We start from the raw sequence: 23,665 nt of genomic DNA, 5'->3' as shown, positions 1-23,665 counted from the left end.
TTTTCTCGTGCTTCCTGTTCTCCTTAGGAGGGAATCTTGAAGTGGCCACTCAGGATTGGGTGCCTCTCAGATTTCAGTTTGCATAGAGCATGCTCCTGGCGCCTCTAGCCATAAGGACACCTGGGAACCAAACCTGACTGCCAGACCTTCCAGGCTGGTGAGGGTGTGAGCCTACCAGTAGGCAGGTCAGAGGCCGGCGGCCATCTACCTGGCAGAGGAAGAATTAGGCAGTCAGCCCCTAGGGCCCTAAGTGTGTTGCCCACCTGCCTTTTGGCCATCATCACACCTGGAGATATAGTACTAAGTATCTTCTGAGACAGAGAAAGGTGGATGCCAAAAAGAACGCAGGAAGGAAAAAAGGGAGGGAAAGAATTTAAGAAAAGGTCACATTAATACTGTTCAGGAAGGGACACGGTGGTTCAAGCCTGTAATCCCAGCTGGTGAGAGATGAAGGCAGGAGGATCAGAAGTTCAAAACCAGCCTCAGATACATAATTCTAGGCTAGCCTAGGTTACATAAGACCCTGTTGTCTCAAAAATTAAGCAAAAAGAAACCCCACAGTAAACAACCAAAGCACATTTTTTTTTATATCTTATATAAGTATTTCTGTGGCCACAGACAAATATACACACAGACATACATCCTTCTCATCTAGAGAAACTCCAGAGTCTAAATGTGAGACTTGATCGAACACAGAGCCACACATTGACAGTCTCTCCAAGGAAGGAAGGATGCTTGGGGTCAGGGTTTTCCATTAGGCTGTAGTTCAATACTCAGGTAACAACAGTCCTCATTTAATAAACAATGTCTTTGAGCTAGAGCATGTGCTGGGTACTTTACATATGCTAATATACTTCATGAGGTTAGAGTCCCAGGAACCAAGAGGCAGAGGGGATATAGAATCCAGAGGAAGGGTTCCCAGTATCCCAGGAAACCCCTCAAGCCCTCTTGCCACAAAGGGGAAAATGGCCAGATCTTCCTGTTCTGCTGGCAGGACAGCAGAGGCTGTTGAACTCATGAACTCACAACTGCTTGCATGAGATCAGACCAGTCAAAAAATTCAGCATAAATAGGGGAGGGCCACAACCCTAGCCAAGGAACTTTGGCTTTTGAAGACTGCTAGGGTAGGGAAATGTCCCCTGGTAGCTCGTTCATGATCCAGTGAATGGCCCTACACTTTTGGACACCACTGACTGAATCAGTGGGTGATTTAAAAAAATAAATAAATAAACATGTGATGGAGGGGCATGTGGTATGTGGTATATCTGGGAGGAGTTGGCAGGGGAGAATCGGGCTGATATGATCAAAATACATTGTGTATATATATGTATGAAGTTCTCAAATAATAATTTTGTTTTAAATATGAGAAAAAATGCCAGGCGGTGGTAATGCACACCTTTAGTCCCAGCACTCGGGAGGCAGAGACAGGTGTATCTCTGTGAGTTCGAGGCCAGCCTGATCTTCTGAGCTAGTTCTAGGACAGCCAGGACTACACAAAGAAACCCTGTCTCCTGTCTCAAAATATGTATATATATATATATATTTTACACACACACACACATATATATACACATATATATACACACACACACACGCACACACACATGTGTGTGTGTGTGTGTGCGTGTGTGTGTGTGTGTGTGTGTGTGTGTGTGTGTGTGTGTATGTGAGAGAGAGAGAGAGAGAGAGAGAGAGAGAGAGAGAGAGAGAGAGAGAGAGAGAGCAAAAGCATGGGATGGGAGAGATGGCTCAGTGGTTAAGATCACCTGTTGCTCTTCCAGAAGGGTTTATTCCTGGCACCCACATGGCAGTTCACAACCATCTGTAACTCCAGTTCCAGGAGATCCAACATCCTCTTCTGGACATATATAGACATACATGCAAGCAAAACATACATACACATAAAATAAAAATAAATCTAAAATATAAAAAATTTTAATCTCTTAAATTATAAGCAAAAGCAAACAGGCCATTCTAGGCAACAAACAGAATAAGCAAGGTCATAAGAGGGGTAGGAAGGGTCTTCTCAAATAACACTGTTGGAGCAGCCTAGATATTCTGGTAGGAGGGCTTCAAAGGCCAGTGAGCTAATGGGTCATGCAGTGGGAACATGCAATGGCTTTCCTTTATTCCTTTCCCATCCCACCCATCCACTCTTTGTGAATCCATTCTTCCCAGCCAAGTCCATTTCCTTTCCGTGCTGGCCTGTGCCACTGGCCTGGTCTGGCCATAGCTGATACTGAAGCTGACTATTTATAGAGGCCAAGGACAGATAGAGGACACTAGGGGAGTTTCCACGAGGTCAGGGCTCCTGGAGGGTGGTTTCCTCTTCACTGTGACCTACCTACTCTCTGTGGGTCCACCTTTTTTCTGTTACTTCCAAAACTCTGCTCCTTTGTGACTGGCCAGTCCTTGGGTAACACCAGCACTGCTATTCAGTGAGATTAGAGCCAGAGGCCAGCTGGCAGTGACAACACTGACTCCAGGTACTAAGACCTATTTCCTCATCCAAACCACATCCCAGGAAGGAGAGAAGGCTCAGCCATCATCATTGAGCAATGTGCCCTTGGGTTGTCTACTCTAACCCCCAGTTCTAGCCACTTAACCTCTACCTTTAACACTTACCCACTGGCTATGTGAATTTATGAAGCCCAGAGGTGGGAAGAGGACTCGGACAGAGGTCAGGGATAAAGAGGACAGATTACAGTGGGATCAGGCCTGTGCAGATAGTACAATCCTGGCTAAACTTTGGCTCCCCGAGAACATGATATACAGACAACTGTGCTATGGCCATGCATGGTGGCATAGGCTTGTGATTCCAACACTTGGAATGTGGAGGCAAAAGGATTAGGAGTTAAAGGCCAGCCTGGGGTACATGAGAGCTAGAAGAAGAAGAAGAAGAAGAAGAAGAAGAAGAAGAAGAAGAAGAAGAAGAAGAAGAAGAAGAAGAAGAAGAAGAAGAAGAAGAAGAAAAGGGGGAAGGAAAAGAAGAAGGGAGGGAGAGAATTTTGATACTGTCCAGGATATTTCTTTTTCTTTTTTGTCTCAGTCAATAGCTGTTTACTGAATGATCTTCACTTTTTTATTTGTTGGTTTTAATGCATTCTGCGTATCAAACCAAAACAAGAGTGGGAATTACTATGTTTTTCAAAACAGCAATGTCATAAAATAAAGAAATATTAAGATTAAATAGAGCAGTTGAGCTGTGGTGGCGCACGCCTTTAATCCCAGCACTTGGGAGGCAGAGACAGGCAGATCTCTGTGAGTTCAAGGCCAGCCTGGTCTACAAAGTGAGTTCCAAGACTGCCAAGGCTACACAGAAAAACCCCGTCTCAGAAAAACAACAACAACAACAACAAAATGTAGGAAAAAATTAAGGAGAGTAGAGACAACCCACAGGTGATAGCTGACGCTAAACTCAGTCCTGTCCTGGAAGTGAAGACTGCTGTCAAGGATGTTATTGAACCCATTGACAAAATCAGGGATGACTGGTAGATTAAAGGTATCATATTAATATCTAATTTGTTGGTTGATAGAGGACTATGGCTATGAACAAGAATATTCCTAAGCCTTAGGAAAAACATATGGTTGTAGTTAAAGACAAAAAGACCACATATATATATATATAACATCCAAAACAGTTAAGAAAAAAAGCTATGTATGTGTGAGTATATTTGCTGAGTTGGGGTGGGAGACAAAAGAAAGAATGAGGCAAGTAGATAAAGCATTAACAATAGCATGAGGGTTAATCTTAGCTGTCCACTGGACTTGGAATCAGTAGGAGACACACCTCTGGATATGTCTGTGAGTGCCTCTGAAGAGGTTTGACTGAGGAGGAGGAAAGATCTACTTTGAATGGGGCTCCACAGGCTAGGGTCTGGGGCTCGATCAAGTGGACAGGGGGAGGGAGAAGCCAGCCGAGCATCAATATTCGTTCTCTCACGGTTTCCTGACATGACCCAGAGTGACCAGCCACTCTCCTACTGCCCTGCCCTACCCCCGACGATGGGCTGTCTTCCTCTGTGAGTCAAAACAAACTGCCCTCCCTTCAGTCATCTTTGTCAGGCATCTAGTGACAGCAAAAACATGCAAACAGTGAGCCTGGGGAAGGATGCACAGGTGTATTTTCTTCTGACAACTTTTCTGTAATCTTGGATTTATTTACAAATATTTCTTTTTAAAGAAAAGATATGTTATGAACAATGGTGTTATGTTCCATAGAGAAAAATACAAGAGGGCTGCAAATGTCACAAGAGGGACGAGAAAAGCCATCTCCTGAAGACTGGTTTGAGTGAAGGCCTGTGCAAGGCAGGCAAGGACTCCATCTACCATCTGGAGGGAGAGAGAGCACTCCAGGTGAGGCGGTAGTGAGTCAAGGGAGAGAACACGATTGGCCTGGTAACCAGCAAGGAGGCCAAGGGGCTGGAACTGAGTAAGGGAAAAAGCAGAGGGAGCTGAAGTCAGAGCAGTAGTAGCCCAGGTGGACAATCCGGAGGAAGCATCTGAGAGCCATGGGGAAAGACGGATGCGCTGAGGGCTTTGTATAGAGGATTAATAAGATGGGATGTGTTCTCCACCGTCTGGTTATAATTGGGAAACAGATGGAAGGGTTCGCGTAGTTCAGTTAATAAAGTGATTGACTAGCAAGCATGAAGATCAGAGTCCAAGCCCCGGAATCCACATGAAAAAGCCAGGGGCAGTGGCATACCCTTATAATCCCAGCTCTGGAGAGACAGAGACAGGTAGAACCTTGGCTCACTCAAAATCAGCTGAACCTGGTCGCGTAAGAGACCGTGTCTCAAAAACCGAGGTAGGTAGCTCCTGAGGAATGACCCCTGAAGTTGTCTTGAGCTTTGTACAAAAGCACACACATGTTCACCTGCACACACACACACACACACACACACACACACACACACACACACACACACATACAAAAGCAAAAGCAAAGAAAATGGATGGATGAGCAGGCAAGACACCAAGGCTAGGAAATCAGTGAGTGAGCTGTCAGAGCGGTGGTTCTCAACCTGTGGGTTGCAACCCCTTTGGGGGTCGAAAGATCCTTTCACAGGGATCACCTAAAACCAGAGAAAACACAGATATTTACATTATGATTCACAACCATAGCAAAATTACAGTTAAGAAGTAGCAATGAAAGTACTTTTATGGTTGGGGGTCACCACAACATGAGGAACTGTAGCAAAGTGTCACAGCATTAGGAAGGTTGAGAACCACCGTGTTAGAGTAACCCAGCTGGGAGACCACCATTGGCTTGGGCCCAGGGCAGGGGCAGAGGCATCTGAACAGCGCCTGGATTCGGCCTGTGTTTTAAAGTACTTGCTGATGGTTAGGAGGTAAGGCACAGGAGGCTGGTCAAGGATGACTCAGAGTCTTTGGCCTGAACAGCAGCAACAGGACAGAACTGCCACTAACTGAAAGGGTAGGTGGGTGGATGTGAGAGATGCAGCTTTTGAGAATGTATATTCTTAGGGGAGTTTAGTGACAGAGATATTGGAGTCTCAGACACTCATTAAATACTCCAGTCGAGATGCAGAGCAAGCAGTTGTAAGTAGGAGTTTGGACTCCCAGGGAGAGGCCTGGGCAAGGGACCAGCATATAGGGGAAATTAAAAGACCAGAGATAAGAAGGGCTCCAGGGCGAGGAGAAAGACTGCAGACAGTGGATGTGGGAAATGAGGAGCAGCTAACACAGGAAGCTGAGCAGGAACGGAGGAAGCAGAGTGAGGCTCAAGAGAGGGCCTTTCTGTAAGTCAGTGAAGAGCATGCATGGATGAGGAAGGACCCGTGGTGTGTTCAGTGCCGCCCAAGGACAGGTGCAACCATAAGATTTAATGCTATGGCAGTCACTGGGGTCTTGAAGAGAACCCTCACTGCACAGGGTTCAAGAAGGAGTGAGAAGGAAGAATTGTAGATAGCAAGCGTAGACGGCTCTTTGGAGGAGTTCTTCTGTAAAGGAATGTACAAAATGAGAATGAGGTAATAGCTGTGGAGAAACAGGTTTTTTTTGTTTTGTTTTGTTTCCCCTTTAAGTGAAAAGGGGGCCCAGCCACCTCTGCAGGGTCATGCAAGGTTGCTGTAATTGTCTAGGGGCCACTTCATTGTTCCTAGGCAAACAGGGCACCATTGTTACTCTTCTTTCTCTGGTCTGACCTTGCTCTGGGTTGACCCTTTAATGCCCCTGTGTTGGAGCATAACTTCCTATCACATGTCTTAGTGCAACTGCCTTGAAAGCTCTATTCTATCTCCCCAGAGTCCTTTCTCCTGGTCTCATCTGTCCTTATCCTTTAATTCCTAGATGTCCATTTTAGTTCAGTGTCTACTGTGAACCCGCCTGCCCTCCTTTCCCCCCCTCCCCCTCCCCCACTCTTTCTCTCTCTCACACACACTCATCCCATGGCCCCATCCTTGACTCCTGAACATTTTCTTCTTGACACCTTGAAAACTCTCAAAGCAATACTCAAGCTCATTCAGCTATAACCAGACTCCCAGGCTGAAGGTGAGGAGGGCACCTCTCTAAATTCACAGTGATCTTATAGGTTGGAAACATTTTATCATAGGATAGTTCAGAGGATGCATTCAGCTGAAGCAGGGCATAAATTCTTTCAGGGAGCAAGGAGCAAACCAAAGGTAATTCGGAAGGACTGACAGGTCCCATATTGGCTGACCGGCAGGAATGTCTGTTTCAAAATCCTTAACTTCACCTTAGGCTTTGATCTAGCAGCTCTATTTCTAGAAATTTAGGGAAATATAGCCATTCAGGAACTAACAGTATGTCGAAAGGTATTTATCACAGTTCCCCATAATTACAAAATCCTGGAAACACAGAAAGTGTCACTAATAGAGAATTGTTAAATATACCACGGCTCATTTATTCCAAGGAATATCAGTCATCATCATCCTGATGACACAGAGATCCAGTGATTGAATAATGTCAAAAAGGAGTTTATGACACGGTTGGTGAATAAAAATCACTGCATACAGGTATTGCATCTGTATAAAATACATATTGAAGCTATACCATAATTGTAATTACACTTCCCACTTACTTCTTAAAAAAATGTTAACTAATAACTTTGTGTTTCTTAATTTTTATTTATTTGTTTTTCATCAGGGTTTCTTATGTAGTCCTGGATTGTCTCAAACTCACTATTTTTTACATTTTTGTTTGGTTTGGTTTGGTTTTTGGTTTCTTTGAGACAGTCTCATATGGTCCAGGTTGGTCTTGAACTCCTAATTCTCCTGTTTCCACCTCATACATGCTGGAATTATAGGCAAGTGCTGCTACCCTTGGCTTATTTTATTATTTTATTTTATTCAGTGTTTCAGTCTGTAGCCTAGAATAGCCAGAAACTCACTATGTGGCCCAAGCTGATCTTGAACTTGTGGCAATCCTCTACTTTATAGATTATAGGACTGGGCTGTATTGTTTAATTTAGAAAGTACAAACAAGTAATTTGCCAAGGAGTACAGTTCAAATAAAGGGATTAGATAGAGTTGCCCAGGCAACAGATGGAGGAAGGAGATCTCAATCCTCTCACATTGTTTACCTCCAGGAAGCAACTTCTTGGCAGCTAGGAGCAAGCACAGGATTGCTTCTAGCCAATGAGATGCCAGGGAGAACTTCTGGGAATGATTTTTCTTCCTTGAGTGGGGGAAGCACACAAAGAAAAACTGTATGTCCCCTGTTGTATCCTGCTTCATCTTCTATATGTCAGTATACCAGATGTGATGCTTAGAATTGCCATGGCAACCAGATTGTCATCATGAGAGAATGGCCAAAGAAATCAGAAATATTAGCCAGAGCCCTGTCACCTGTGAAGTAATGATACCCATCAGGGTCACATAAGCTGTCATTTGTTGGGTCATTTGTTACTGGTTACTCTAGGTAAAGTCATTTTTTTCAAACATAATTCTTTGGGAATTTGAAATCATATACCCCAATTCCACTCACCTCCCAGTCTCTCCATATCTGCCCCTCACCCCTGCAGCTCATTCCTCTGTCTTTCTAACACCTCTTCATTCATCCTAGTGGCAGTGGGGCCTGCAGTGAGTCACCCAGTATACTCTTTTGTCCAATCAGCCCTACCTACAAAATGTTCATTGCAACGAGTCATTGGTCTGGTTCAAGACCTCTGGCACACCTTCATCACCGGACCCTCACCGAAACTCCTCTCATATATCCTGCTATTGCCCCAAGTCATGAAGATCCTGCGGTTATCATTCCTCAGGATTGGTCCCTTCATACACTTCAGCAGGTCATAGATGGGGCAGATGTTACGGTGAACCAACTCAAGGCCCAGGATGTGGGTCTGGGTGATAGCTAAACTGGTCAGTCCAGGCCACTGGGATCACCTCCTCTAGCAAGGGGCAGAGCCAGCTCTCCTAGGCCCACGCCATCAGGGTCTACAGTCATGGTAAAGGGTAGGACCATCTCTCCCGAGTTGGGGGGGGGGTAGGGAGGAGGGGCATCCCTCCTGCTGCAGTGTTCGGAAAGGGGCAGGGCCAGCTATCCCAGGCCCAGAGAAAGTCAGGGGTGGGACCGGCTCAGCATGGCACTTGGATTTCAACACTCATGGTTCCTATTGCCCCCTGTGGTAACATGGACCATGGCCATTATCACAGACACCAGCTGCAGCAGGAACGTGGACCCAGATATGACCTTGGCAGCAGCTTGGGCACTGACATCATCATGGCCCCAATGGTAGCACAGGCCACCCAGATCAGTTTGACCCCAGCAGCAGCAAGAGCTTTAGACACCAACACGGTCTTGAGTGGCTATCTAGACACTGGGTATCTGCTCAGCCCCAGTGACAACAGGAGCCATGGACATCAATCTAGACCCTGGCTACTGCTGGGCCACGGACTCAGACATGGTCCGCAGCAGCAGCCTGGGCCTGGATGACACCATGGCCCCTTGTGGCAGTGCAGACCACCCAGATTGTCATGGCCCTGGTGGCAGCATAGCCCTCAGACACCCAACAGGGTGCAGCCCAGACCCCAGGCATCCATATGACCTTTGGTGGTACCATGAGCCACAGACATCAACACAGAACCTGGCTGTGGTAGGACCACAGACCTGGACATGGTCCTTGGTAGCAATTAGGGCTTAGATGTCACCATGACCCCAGATGTCAGTGCAGGCCACTCAGACTGGCATGGCCCCAATGGCAGCATGGCCCTTGGACACCATCATGGTCTCAGGTCAAGAAAAGGTATTTTATTTACTTTTATGTGTATGGGTGTTTTGCCTGCATGTATGTAAGTGTACTATGTGTGTGCAGTGTTTACAGAGGCCAGAAAAAGGCATCTGATCCCTTGGGACAGCAGTTATAGATGGTTGTGAGGCACTATGTGGGTACTGGGACCCAGGTCCTCTGGAAAAGCAGTCAGTGCTCTTAACCACTGAGTCATTTCTCCAGCCCCGAAAGTTACTTTTACCTGATTAAGAAAATAGGAGTAAAAGTTCTTGGTGACCTTCTTAGACTATAGCACTGCACGAGGGGACCCAGGCACAAGGTGATAAAGAATTAAGTGTGGTAGCAAGAAAGGAGAGGAATGCAGCTGAACCACACTCCTGACAGGCTGTGATAGTAAAGATGGTATGGAATCAATGGAGGCACAGGAAGATTTCTTCTGTGCCATTACTGTTGTGCCAGCCCTAGCAGGAGAGTGACAAGGACCTTTTATCAAACTTTGAATGCTTAAGCCATGATAGTCACTCAGCAAGGTGTCATCTCTCTTATGACTGTTTCATAGTGTATTGGAGATGCTGTAGTCTTTCGGTAAACATTAGATGACGCAGGTGCATGCTGGTCTATGCTCTTGTCTCAGCTGTCCCATGGAGGCAGAAGAGTGTGCTCAAAGGAAAGGATGCCAGCTCTGTGTCAAACAGAATCTACTTATTCCTGCATATCACATTCCACTGGGCTGAAATTCTCTGAGTCTGCGGAAGATAAGGACACCTACCTACAATGCTGCAGTGAGAGGTGGGTGGTGCACAGAGAGCGCTGTAGGCACTGGGAAGACCACAGGGCTGTTGGGGACCTTCCAAGTTGACTTCCAGATATCCACCTTCTCCTCCTTCCTAAGAAGCTCACTTGGGTCTAGCCACCTTCGCCCCCGACAAGAGGGAACGAGACACAGAGAGCTGAGTGTCATTTCTGAGGTCTCATGACAAGGGAGACTCAGAGACACTCATCATTTGAACTCAACATTTTATCTGATTCCTAGTAGATAGTCCTTTGTTTCTTTTTTCTTTTCTTTTCTTTCTTTCTTCTATTTTTTCCTTTGGTTTTTGTTTTTTGAGACCGGTTTCTCTGTGTAGCCCTGGCTGCCCTAGAACTAGCTCTGTAGACCAGGTTGGCCTCCAACTCACAGAGATCTGCCTGCCTTTGCTTCCCGAGTGCTGAGATTAAAGGTGTGCACCACCACCGCCCAGCTGTAGAGGGCTTTTTTTTTTTCTTTCATGACCTTTTTTTGTGGCGGTATATAGCACACTTATCTATCACAGCAAGGTATCTGGAATCCTGAAGTTCTCAACTGTCTGCTGATCCTCAAGGGAGTGATCCAAAAGACAGTAACTACAAGTTTTTATGACCTTACCTTGCTGTGGAATGTTCTGTATGGCAAATGTGTTGCTGACTTGTCAATAAATAAAACACTGATTGGCCATTGGCTAGGCAGGAAGTATAGGCGGGACAAGGAGGAGAATAAAGCTGGGAAGTGGAAGGCTGAGTCAGAGAGACACTGCCAGCTGCCACGATGAGAAACAGCATGTGAAGATACCGGTTAGCCACGAGCCATGTGGCAAGGTATAGATTTATAGAGATGGATTAATTTGAGCTGTAGGAACAGTTAGCAAGAAGCCTGCCACGGCCATACAGTTTGTAACCAATATAAGTCTCTGTGTTTACTTGGTTGGGTCTGAGTGGCTGTGGTGTGGGACTGGCGGGTGAGAGAGATTTGTCCTGACTGTGGGCCAGGCAGGAAAACTCTAGCTACATTACCTCAGAAGTCATATATCGTCAGTTCTGCCAAGTCCTGTTAGTCACACAGACCAAACAACAGATGGGAAAGAGGAACCACACCACTGAGGATTATGGGCGGTGGTCTTTGAGGATGAAGCACCTTACCATTATTGTGCAAGTCACCTGACATCACGCACCCCCTGAAAGAGGGCTTGGGGACTTGGGTGTTAGTTTTGTTGTCCGTACACTCTAGAATCACAGGAAAGGAATCTCAATGGAGGATTATCTTGATAATGCTCATTGAGGTGGGAAAACCTACTCACTGTGGGTGATACCATTCTCTATGCTGGCCGGCTTTTGGAATGTTTTAAGAGTGGAAAAAGGAAGCTGAGCACTAACATACATACATTAAGTCATTGCTCTTTGCTCTCCATTGGATGTGATGGGACCAAACTTCAAAGTCCTGCCATCTTAACTTCCCTGCTGTAGCGTGAATCTAATTAGTCTTATCAATTAAAACCAGGAGTCAAATACCAGGGTAATAACCTGAAAGATCAGAGAAGCAGAGCAGCCATCAGTTACTTCTCACCTCTCTGGATCTATGGGGGCCCACAGAGGCTCCCTAGTAAGGCCTTACTCAAGGTCAGAAAGTCTGAGCATGCTTTGCCCAGGAGGGCTGCATAATAAGATGATTTGGCCAAAGGCGTGGGTACCAGGTGTTTTTACTGGTACTTTATACCTCAATCTTGGAAGGTGGAGGTCTTTTGTGCCTCTCCTTGCTGATGTATAAAAAGCCCATCATGATTAAACTCAGGGTGACTGGGTATTGACTCAGGGCCCTCCCAAAGCTGTCCTGGGTCTCTGTCTATCCTGTCATCTCTGTCTATATTTCTATCTAATACTTCCTTACCCCTCACTCCTCCCCCCAAGAACCCTTTGACAGGTTGGAGCTCGTCTCCTACACAGATCCTCAGACCAAAAGGGGGGTGGTGCTGAGAGCCTGTCTCCACCCACATTATATTCCTATCTCCACCTCCCAATTGTGCTGGGATTAAAAGTATGTGCCGCCACTGCCTGGCCTCTATGGTTAATTAGTGGCTAACTCCACCCTCTGAGCTCCAAGCAAGCTTTATTTGCCAGAACACAAACAAAATATCAGAAACACCCTGCAATGATGCAAATTACAAACAGGAAACAAATAAACCCTTCTGCTTTAAGTGGCCTTTGTCAGTTTGTTTTATCACAGCGACAGGAAATGAAGCTAAGACAAGGGCCTCAGGGGACCACAGCTCATGCTTCAAGGTCATCACAGCACACAATTTAGACGGCTATTGGGAGCTGATTCATGGATCTACCTCCCTTCTGCAGTTCTGCCTGTCAGATCTCTTTAGAAACAAGTCAGAAGGGACCAGACTATCTGAACCTACTCACTCTTTTGGGTCAGATGATGTCAGAGGCAGAGTCTCAGAAGAGCAGATATGCATGAAGACAGCCTCACCAAGTGCTGTGTGGCCACTCAGATCTGCTTATCCTTTCTGCCTCTATCAGTTTCTCTTAAAAACTGTTTGAAAATAGCGGCCATCCTGTTATCTGTGGTTTCTCTTTCTACTGTTTCAGTTGCTTTTGGTTAAGAAGGGAAAGTAGAATAGAAGATATTCTGAGCCCACACTCATATAACTTTATTTTGACATGATGTATTTCTACGTAGCCAAAGCTGGCCTTGAACTCACAATTTTCCTGCCTCAACCTGTAATTGTTCTGTTTGTATTAGCCACTCACTGTGCCTAACTTATAAACTTTATCATAGGCATGTGCATATAGGTAAAAACACTGACAGTGTAGTGCTATGGAATATTCCTTTACACTATATGAATATATGTCATTGTGGTTGGTTTAATAAAGAAGCTGACTGGTCAACAGCTGGACAGAAAGAGATTGGGCAGGAGAGCCAGGTTAGGAGAATGCTGGGAGGAAGAAGGGGGGAGAGAGAAGTCGACAGTCAGATGCAGACCGAGTAGGACACACAAAATGGGATAGAGCTAAAAGCCACAAGCCTCAGGGCAGCACACAGATTAACAGAAATGGCTTAAGTTGTAAGAGCTAGTTAGTAACAAGCCTGAACTATTGGCTGAACACTTACAATTAATATTAAGTCTCCGTGTTGCTTATTTGGAAAGCAGCTGCTGGGATGGGAAAACTTCTGCCTACAGTGTAGAACTTCTTCCAATCCAAACCATTTTCTCACTAACTCATTTTACAAATTACCTGAATCAAGCAGTTACTGTCTTTCATTTGTCTTGAAAGTCATTGACTTCTACATGCTAAGACTTGGCAAATAAACCCATTTCTAGCTCATCCAAACATTTCTGCTCCCTTCCAGAGAGTCCATTTATTTTTAGCATGTGATGCACTTTGTGCTGTGCCTTCATGGTCACACTGGATTCATCCACTGGATGGATGTCATCGTCCATTGAGTTCCTCCCAAGGTCTGGATCAAAGAGCTTCAGTATATTGTTTCCTCTCAGCCACACTGAAACTCTCATTGGAACAGGATAGTGGTGTTTCATTTTCCAAAGATTATGGAATAATTCTCCAAGGCTAGGTGCCATGAATTCCATGACTTAGGGACTGACCTAAGTGGGGTGACTGAGAATGTAGAACCGACAGATACACGTACAGAAAAGCTAGGATTGGGTAGCTCATGTGCACTGATAGAGACACATCAGAAGTAGCCTGGAAACTCGGTGTATTTATTTCACACAGTACAAATCAGGAGTCTGGTGAGCTAATCTCAGTGTGGGGTCTCTGTAAAGATGCAGTCTCAGGCTGCAGTCTTGGGGATGAGCAAGCTGTGGTTGATACTTTACATAACACACACACACACACACACACACTCAACATTAGTACTTGGGCCAGGGGACAGCCTTGACATTCCCATGGTTCTGAGGTACTGGGGTCTTTGGTGGCTGTGCTAATGTCAACAAAACACACTCACTCAAGACTTCCTCTGCTCCCCACACCTAGGGGCCCATTGACATCCAGCTGTTATTGTTGTTGTTTTGAGACCAGGTCTATTGTGTTGCCCTGGCTGTCCCAGAACTATGTAGACCAGGCTGGCTTTAAACTCAGAGAGATTGGTCTGCCTCTGCCTCCCAGGTGTTGGGATTAAAGATATCCTTCTTCTTTTTTAATGCAGTACAATAGTGCAGCCTGTCCTGTCTCTTGTCACAGGAGGTTTTAGTGGGGCTGCCAATATTTTTTGGTCAGTGACTACTTCTAAGAAGAGTGAAACCCAGGAGGCAGGCTAGGGATGTAGTTCAGTTGATAGAGTACTTGCTTTAGCTGTATAAAACTCTTAGGGCTCCACCCTCAGCATAGCATAAACACGGCATGGTGGTACACCATTATACTTCCAGCACTCCAAAGGATTAGAAATTCAAGGTCATCCTCTCCTATATAGTGAGTCTAAGGCCAGCCTGGGATACATGGGACCGTGTACTAAAAATTAAAACCAGGAGGAGCCTACCCGAGTCTGGAATTGTTTTCAGGGAAAGCCAGACAGAAACACCTTTGCATCTGGAGTCAGAAAACCAAAAAACGAGGCTGGTGCTGCCTGCACCCCATGGCTGTACTCAGTAGTCGAAAATGTAGTCAAACAGGACCACAGAGCCAAGAAGAAGATAAATATAGCAGAGAAAGTTTGAATTCCAGGGTTCACTCCTGCCTGAGGCTACTTCCAACTCTCTTTGGTATGTCTCCACACAAGCCAATAGTGTTGGGTTTCTCACCAAAAGGGCCGTCAAAGGAGTGCCTCTCTGGCCCATACTTGTACTGTGAAGAATCAGTCCCTGGGGCAGCACGTGCTGAGAGAAGGGATTCGAAACCCAGTGGAGATCCAGAAAGAGTGCTGCGAAGTGCCTGGCCAAAGCCAAGCAACAGCACTTCAGGGAGGCTGGCGGTGGTTTTGAGTGGAAGGTGGGAAACACACTCCCTTGGACTTGGCAGGAGAAGTTGGTACCTTAGGAAGGCAACTTGACATTCTCCAAAGGTTTGAAATGTTCCTTCTTAGAGTCAACAGTTCTACTCCAAAGAGCATCGTTCTTTCACTGTGGTAAAAAGCTGGCAAGAATTTCACACGCTTGTATCAACAATAGAGAACTGGATACATACATTTTGGATCTATGTGCAAGTTCTATTAAAGGAAAAGCATAATACACTATATGAAGCCATGTATGTTCAGTATGTACAGAGAAACCTACATTCATTAACAAAAAGAGGACAGAATGCTTGAGTTGGGACAATAGTTCCTGTCCTATATAAGGTGACTAGAGAAAGCCTCACACAGAACAAAACGAAGGCCCAAAGGAAGAGAGGAAGGAAGCCAACTGCTTTTGGGGAAAGGGTCTTCCAAGCACAAGAACGAGTGAGCATGATGCTCTAAGGCTGAGGAGTGCTGGATGATTTTGGGACCCTAGGGATACTAGGGTGAGAACAAGCCACCAGAAATCAGCAGGTGGGATTATGGGTCACCAAGGAGAGGTAAGGGCAGTGCTTACGGCTTCAGTCCACAACCAACAGAGTATATGGTCAATTTCACAATGATCACTTTGGCTACCCTGTCATGGCTGGGGGAGAGGAGGCAAGGGAGAAACCAGCAGGCCAGCTACAGTTCTCGCAATGGTCTGCGCAAGAGAAAACGGCTTGATCACATAAGTAGAAGTGGCTGGGTTCTAAATGTAGTCTGAAGATGAAGGACTTGGACAGGATAGAGGCACATGAGGAAGGTGAGCAGTTCTTGTGAGCCTGGGTCAGGCTGGAGACCAGCAGAACCTGGAAGGCAACCCTCTCCTGGCCTGTCTGAGGCCCCAGCTCACTGCGTAACAGCTGCAAACTGCTACTTAGAGGAAGCAGAGGACAGGGCAAGGGAGAGGAGGTCTGAGGCTTTTCTCCTTGAGGACCCCCCTATATATGCACAGCGTCACCACCTGAGTGAGGTGGGAGCTCACAGCCATGGGGTGGCTTCAGGGGTGGTCATGGAAGGGGAAAGGGGACTGGGATGGGGGCTGAGTGTTTTGATATACTGGATGTGGGGAGAAAAACCAAGCAACTCGCCACAGCAGCAAACTCACAGCCACACTGGATATTCAAATACTAAATACCGTTGTTTTCCCATGTTTTGAGGAGCAAACTGAGACTTACATATATTTCATAACGTTTCATGTTGGCTCTTAAAGACACAGAATCACCGTTTTTGTTATTAGAACAAATAACATACTTTAATCAATGTACTGACGATCAGAGTTACGCCACTGAGAAAAAGGAAACCTGGCGGCCAGGGATTAAGAACAGAGGGGCAGGCGTGAGACTCTGAAGCACAGTGGGACCTCGCTCACAGGAAGAAAGAACCAATGAAGGGCAAGAACACAAAGGTGCCACGCAATTCTGAATAAAGTTTATTAAATAATATGTACATCAAAGTAGTAATTCAACATGTCTATCAAATCAATCCACTGCAATAAAGAAAAATAAATGAACAGAAAAATCTGTGTCTGCATAGTACATGCACTTGGTGTGGAATTTAAATGCAATACCTTAATAGGTTACATATGTCAGTTATCTTTTTCTCTGAGTATAGTCTTCTTTTTTTTGGTAGTAACCTATTCCAGCAATAGGATTTAATACTACTGCAGATAAAGAGAACTGCAAAAAGAAAACTGTAAATGATATTATAGTTGTCTTCTCTTCCCCAAAGAACAACTGTATATGTTAACAATTTCCAATGACTATTTTTGTGCTAAAAGTCTGCAGGTGAATTATTTGAAATTCCTTCATTTAAATAAAAGTGGGGGGGGAAAAACCCTTCATGACTTCCTTATTTTACTCCATTTCTGCTCGAGTTTTAAAAATTATTTTCTATACAAGGTAGGTACATGGGCTACACAAAGTTAAATATACATTACATATTTACAGTCCCACTTCTCAAACGTGATGTCTTTTCTTTTACCGATCCCAGAGAGACTGCAAAAGGTAAGTAGTTTGGGGTGTGCCTTTACCTGGAAGCATGGCTGATATATCAAAACATGTTGTGAGGCATGCTGCCAGTTAGTTGCGCTTGCTGTTAATAAACCTGTATAAACATTTCAGCATAAAAATAGGTACTTTATATTACTAAATGTCTGAAGACAAAGGAGTAATTGGAAATCTTTGCTCTTTTTATTTTATTTCTTTTCATACGTAGGAAGCTGGAAAGATTTTATTAAAGATGGGCATACCTGGACTTTGGAAGATACTCTGTGTGAGACTGGCATTGGATGCAAATGTGGCCTTTACAGAATGGTTTTATTTTCTAGCTGTATTTAAAGGGGTGTTTGAAATTGCTTCATTAATCACAAAGCACCCCTGAGGAAATTTAGATACAATTGCACTATTCATGATTGGCTTCTAAGAGAGAGCAAGGACTGCATTCCAAGTGGGGGAAAATGCACGTACGCATTTATTTATTATCTACTTTTCTGCCACACCCCCTCTGAGAGGGGCAAAGAGAAAAAGAAAGCGGTGCTATTGGCCAGTGAAGCAGGCCTCCAAAGCAACAGGTCATACAGTCACTGGGTCTTTTCTGCCCAGGAAGCTTCTACCCTTCAGTTCCACACCTTGGGACTAAGGGCTCTGCTCTGTCCGTTAAAAGTTATGTCTCCTGAAAGAGGCAACACATTCCTCCTATCAGCCTTCTATTTTTCAGTGTGAACCAATCAGTGGCAAATTCTTTCCTGAGAGCTTCCTTGGAGAACTGTGGCTGACGGGTAGGTGGGGGAAGCAAGTGGGATCCTATGCTGTCTGGAACAGCCATCGAGGCAGTCACTAAAAACACATGTTGCCAACTTGTAGACTCCAGACTTCGGGAGGGTGGTTCGCATGATTCTGAACTACATGCAGAGAGCCAGGGGTTCCAGCATATACCCCTATCACCTACAATTCCTGGTATTCATGACCTTGTACTTGTACTTGTGGGTAGAATAAGAGGCTGAGACTCTGGGGAAAAAAATCCAAGTATTCCCAGACATAAACTACCCTCAGACAAAGGTTCTCCCAGCATCCTCATTGTTCAGAAGTGAGCTGAGGGAGGTGAGAACCTGACAATGCTTTCTAAGGTGCCCCCCTCCCCCAGGAGAAACTCATTCCTTCTCACACCCTCTGCACGTATCACAGTCTCTCTAGATTGGGCTCCTTTTCCTATGTCATCCACGCAGCTGAATCCCTGGCAAGCTCAGCTCTGGGAACAGGCCATACCTATCTTTGTGTCAACTGGGGATCTAACAGAGAATCAGAGTGGTGCTCAACACCAGGTGTCACAGACAATAGACTCCTGGTTGCCATCAGGAGGAGCAGAATTGCTGCTTCATACCCAAGACAGTGTATAATCCCTCAGCTCTGAGTGGAGGCCTCACCATGTGCACCAAGACTCCCTGGCTCAGGGTAGTGGGCAGGAGGGGACAAGGGTCAGGTAAGGCAACAATCCCAGTGGTCTCTGAACTCCAAAACAGGCAATACTGGGGTCCCCCCAGGTCTCAGAGTGCCTTACCATGGTGCCTCAGCAGCCAGCTTGCATCTACCCATGTAAGAGAACTGCTAGAGGCCAGTCTGGATTCTATGGGCTCAGGTGTATCAATCAAACCCACACTAAGCCAGAGAAAAAAGGCACATCCAACCCTGCCCAGCCAGGGATAGTGACCAGGAAAGGAGTATACTTCGAGTGACTTCCAGAGCCCCAAGGTGACTGGCTTAGTCACGTGGAAACACAAACGTAACCTATCTGCCTGGCCACCTGCTCCCAAGCTCAGGACAAACATGGCATGCTTTTCTGTCTGAATATCAGAGCAGTCAAGAGCAATGTCACCCAGCAGGCTGAATGCCAGGGTGCTCGGTCTGCCTCCATTTCTTTACCTGGACCTCATCAAGTCATGGTGCTGAAGGAAAACCTCAGCAACTCAGACCGGCCTCTAGCAGCACTGGCGGTCTGCTGGCTCTGGGACAGCCAGGGATAGAGGCAGGGGGTGGTCAGTAATGCTCAGACGTGGGGCCTGTGGAACACGGCTGGGGATTGACCTATCTGGCCCCAGGGGGCCCCTTTGAAATTCAAGTGGGTAAAGACTGTACACATTTTTGGCTAATGCTGCTCACAGGACACTACTCCAGATCAGATTACCCAAGCCGTGGGGGCTGGAGCAGCTCCCAGAAGCAGCCACATAAATACCAATTTCCTCAGCACACAGTTAAGCCCTGACACACAGTGGGTTTTAAACACACTTCTTTGTTCCTCTTTTTGAATTCTTTACCAACTGCATTAATTTTCCTACTGACTCAATATTTAAATAAAGAGACCAGTCCATGAATGATGCTTCATCCTCTGAGAAAAATAATCTCTGTGATTTTCAGTCTTCTTATAGATATAAAGGTTTTACATAGTTGCCCGGAAAAGTACCGAACTGCCTCGTCCTTCTCGAAGTGCCTGTAAGAAACATAAGAAGCAAACAAAAACAGACACAAAATGAGAAGACACACCGAGTTCAGAGAGAATGCTGGAGATTCTGCACAGTCCCTTGTCAACAATCCCACACCACCGTTTCCATAGCTACATCATCTGGGCTACAAAATGATGGGGGGTGGGGAGGCAGGGCAAGCAAGATAGACTTTTCAGATAGAGGGACCTGGAGTTTAAGTACTACTTCTCAGGTCCCTGAGCTTAACCGCTGCTGGAGGCAGAATCTTCTGACGACCAGCCCCAATGTTCTTCCCAACACTGTCCTCACTGATTAGAAATGCTGGGCTGCTAAATCTACACTCGACTACTTCTGAAAATAGCTAAGGTGTGAAAGGACGATACTCATCCCAAAGTATTTCCTTCAACCAGGATGCCAGCCTTCATGGGAGAGAGGACTGGTGTCCCTTCCCTACGGGTTGGAAATGGAAAAGCTTTATGCCCTTTATTATTTGAGCTGGTTGCTTCTGTTCAAGTTATTAAAAGCCTAGAGTAAATAAAAGGGCCTTAGGAACATCCACACATATGCTTGAACTTCATGGTGGAGACCTAGTCTTAACCAAATGTTTCTTGTGTTGTTTCTTACCAGCTTTAAAAATACAATCTGTGAATGTTAAACATATACACAATAGAAATATAAATGGAACCCAATTAAGAGCCATGATGAATTTGACACCTGCTGTCTGTGTCACAGACACTGGCCTATCTGGGCTTTAGTTCCTACTCAATAACATTCATACTACCTTGAGAATGAGTGGCCCCGCATTCCTGCAGGGGCGGGGAGATTGCTTTCTGTGCAAAGAAGACTGCTTTTCACATGTCCCATCACTCCCAGTCCTTCCTGCATTAAACCACTTAGAAGAGAAGTATGATGGAACTCTTACCAACAAACCACCCATCATCACATTTTTCCATGACGTCAACAATATCTCCATCTCGGAGTTCCAACTCATCATCGTTCTGTGGCACATAGCTATACAGTGCTTGGTAGCTACATCTACAAACCAGAAAAAGGACCAGTGAGGGGCTCAGTCGCTGACAGGATGTAACGACCATTCATAAATCCCAGTGCCGTGAACCCAGCCTTTACAGAACGCTCCCCATCTGATGATGAAAACATTTCACTGATTACTTCTCTAGCAGTTTAGCATTTGAAGGAATGCATTAAATCAATTAAGACTGACAAGGGTGGGGGATTCTTGAATATCACTAATGATTAATCATTAACCTTATTCAGTTTTCTTCCATTGCGATGAAACGGCAGACCTTTACTGTCGGCACCCCCTCTATTCACTTTATTGCCTTTAAAGTCAACCACACCCTTTTTAATAATAGGATGATATAGGTAAATTATTAAGAATAATTGGCAGTTATTTAGTCCCAGGAGTTTAAATTCTAGTCATATACATTAGAGAACAAAAGGTAATTGTAAAAAGAGGTAATAGACATAGACAGGTGGGAAAATGTATTAAAAAGTAGATTTCCAGCCAGGTGGAACGGCTCATGTTTGTGATCCGAGCATGTAGGAGGCTGGGGCAAGAAGACTGAGCCCAAGGACACTCTGTGCTACATACTGAGCTCCTGGCCTACAGAGTAAGACTTTGTCTTAAAAACAAAAACAAAACAATACTAATTATTGGTAATAATACAGCACATTCCCACTGTCTCCCTGTTTAACAAAACCTTCTTGAGTGTTTCAAAGTGTGGGGCTCCTTTTCTGAAGACCCCGAGAGCTTTCTGCTTCTGCTCCACCCCAATGATAGCTGGAGATAAGGCTTTTATTGACTTGCTCTTTGGCCTAGGGCATCTGGTTTGCACTGCTCTGTGTTCTGAAAACAGTGAAGCTGTTGTGAAACTGACATCAGCTTTAGCATCGAAGGAGAGCTTTGTTTCCATTCATTCCCTTACCAAAGGCTTTCAGAGCCTCCTCTAATACGCACCAATGCCACAATTCAGAATATTCATTATTTTTAAACACCACAGTAGCACCAGAATTTTGTAATGGAGCCATCTGCAGTAAAGTCAGTGAATTCCAATGTGGAGTAAGAAGGACTAGAAACAATGCGTGGCATTGGCTTCCAGAACCAAGAGGCTTGTGCTGAGTGCCATACATAGGACACCTGTTTTCACTACTTTTCCCAGTGTGTTGCGACTTTGGTGGAAGGACCTGGCTGACAGAGGGAAGGTCTCTAGTGAGACATTAAGAGATGGAGACAGATTTCAAGGTAGTAAGTGAATATCTTTTCTCACATTTCTGTATTTATTTCCTACCTAACTTGGATTCCTACAGCTAGGTGCCTAATACATATCCTCACTAACATCTTAAACTGCCCATCCCCTTAATTTCCACCGTGGCTGCTTTGCTAGTCCATGTTCTGGAAAATAACTCTGCTTGTCTGTAGGCAAATGGTGGAGATAGACTGGAGAAAATCTATACCCTTGTGGCCTTGGTCCCACTCAGCTCTAATATCCCCAACAGCTTAGAATCTCTCCAGTTGAGTTCCTCTGCTGGTTCTGGTACCCCACTCTCAACACAGTGCTTCGGATTCTTGTCCCCACTTTCCAAGATGGCCACTTGCTGTGACAAGACTTTAACCTTCCTCCCCGTCAGACCGGAGTCTGCAGACAGACTGTCTATCTCTCCCTTGCTGTCCTGTCCCTGTTACTGTGTGCAAGTACCCTTTCTCCTGGCCACGCTGAACCCTCTTCTTCCACTTACAGCTTCTTACCTGTACCTTTCAATTCTGTCACCCCTTTCTTTGGCACAAATATGCCTAAGACTCTGCCTGTCTCCTGTGTCCCTGGATCTATAGTCCCCCACCCCACCTCACCCCATGCATCATCAAACTTTCCTCTTCAGCCCTTTCTAATGGAACATTCCCTATTGTTAGTCAAGTTGCCAGGGAGACTGCCTGGTCTCTTACAGGCAGGCAGCATGGCTGGCCAGATGCTCTGGGCTCTACTCCATCAAAGTGAGCATTCCTAGACCTGTACCTGTTCCTGCTGCTCTTTCTTACTCTCCTTCACTGCCGATTACTCTTTACCCTGTCTCTCTGTCGATAATCTTACATATTTCTATGGTTTCGAAAAGCTCACTCTGTTCTAGCTAAGACCACCATGACTGACTTCATAGCTCCTAACCAACATCCTTGTCCCTTGTTTCTGAATCCCATCCTTCATCTGTTGCCAGAGTTATCGCCCTAGAACAGACACGATCAAGATGAGCCTCACTTTAGAAACCTTCAGCGGCTTCCCGGTGTCTGCAGAATAAAATCCAAACCTAGTTCAGCTCCAGTCTAGAATCTGTTAGTCCTACCCTAACATCTTAACTTTCACCTTCATCCTCACCTCCACGAATCTGCTAGTCACACAAGCCTTCTTCAGGCTTTCCAAACACTACCCATGCCATATCTTTTTCTCAAAGCCTGGTTCAAATCACTTTTCTTCTTCTATGAATGGAATTTTCTCTTATGTGTATATGCCATAGGGCATATCCAATAAATTTTTTGAATGAATAAGTAAATCAACATTGTTCATTCATTTCAGCTCAGAAGTAACTGTCCCTTTCCCTCTGTTCTCCATAGCACTGATATTGAAACTGGTTAGCACAACTCCCATTTCCCCTTGTATGGCCATTAATTCTTTACCCATCTCCCTCTCTCAGGAGCCCATGACCTCTTTTATTCATCTACCACCTGTCTTCATTGGCTGACAGGAAATATAGCCTTCCCTAGAAATCCCCAGAGGCAGGAAGCAATTAGCTCATTCCCCCCAAACAGCTATGATGTAGCCAGCCCATCATTTTCCAAAGTGGAGAGTACAACATAGGAACCAAAGTTCTCAGACTGTACTTACAAATCCTGTGAGGTCTGACTCCTGTCTGGGGTGACTCTCCGCTGCTGGGCTTGAGGTTGCTGAGAAACGATTAAAGATGATTTACTGTCAGAGGGGGGTACCTTGTGATGGAAGTCAAGGGGATGAGAGACAGTGCTGCAGTAATGAACAGATTTCTCGGCAATGTTTATGATCTCATTGCAAACCGCTTCCTGTGAGGTGGCCCCACGATATCCAGAAACCCCCATAAAACAGTCAATGTGGGGACAAAAAAAAAAAAAAGAGAGAGGAAGAGATGTAACATTCCA

The 23,665-nt window shown here is 45.3% G+C and overlaps 1 protein-coding gene across 1 annotated transcript in view; it reads right to left on the bottom strand.

Moving 5' to 3' along the window:
• Positions 1–16,417: 16,417 nt before the first annotated feature.
• Positions 16,418–23,665, bottom strand: part of Sorbs1 (sorbin and SH3 domain containing 1) — a 258,428-nt gene continuing 251,180 nt past the window's right edge. The window contains exons 29-31 of the mRNA XM_052761714.1: positions 23,379–23,569; positions 20,408–20,520; positions 16,418–19,493 (exon numbers count right to left, since the gene is read on the bottom strand). Coding sequence (XP_052617674.1) covers positions 19,426–19,493; positions 20,408–20,520; positions 23,379–23,569 — 372 coding nt within the window. The 3' untranslated portion in view covers positions 16,418–19,425. The remainder of the gene's footprint in view (positions 19,494–20,407; positions 20,521–23,378; positions 23,570–23,665) is intronic.

The sequence above is a fragment of the Peromyscus californicus genome, unplaced genomic scaffold (genome assembly GCF_007827085.1).
Source record: "Peromyscus californicus insignis strain IS unplaced genomic scaffold, ASM782708v3 Scaffold_4__1_contigs__length_199733344, whole genome shotgun sequence".
NCBI lineage: Eukaryota > Metazoa > Chordata > Mammalia > Rodentia > Cricetidae > Peromyscus > Peromyscus californicus.
Note: the sequence above shows the minus strand (reverse complement) of the source record. Positions and strands in the feature narration are given on the sequence as shown.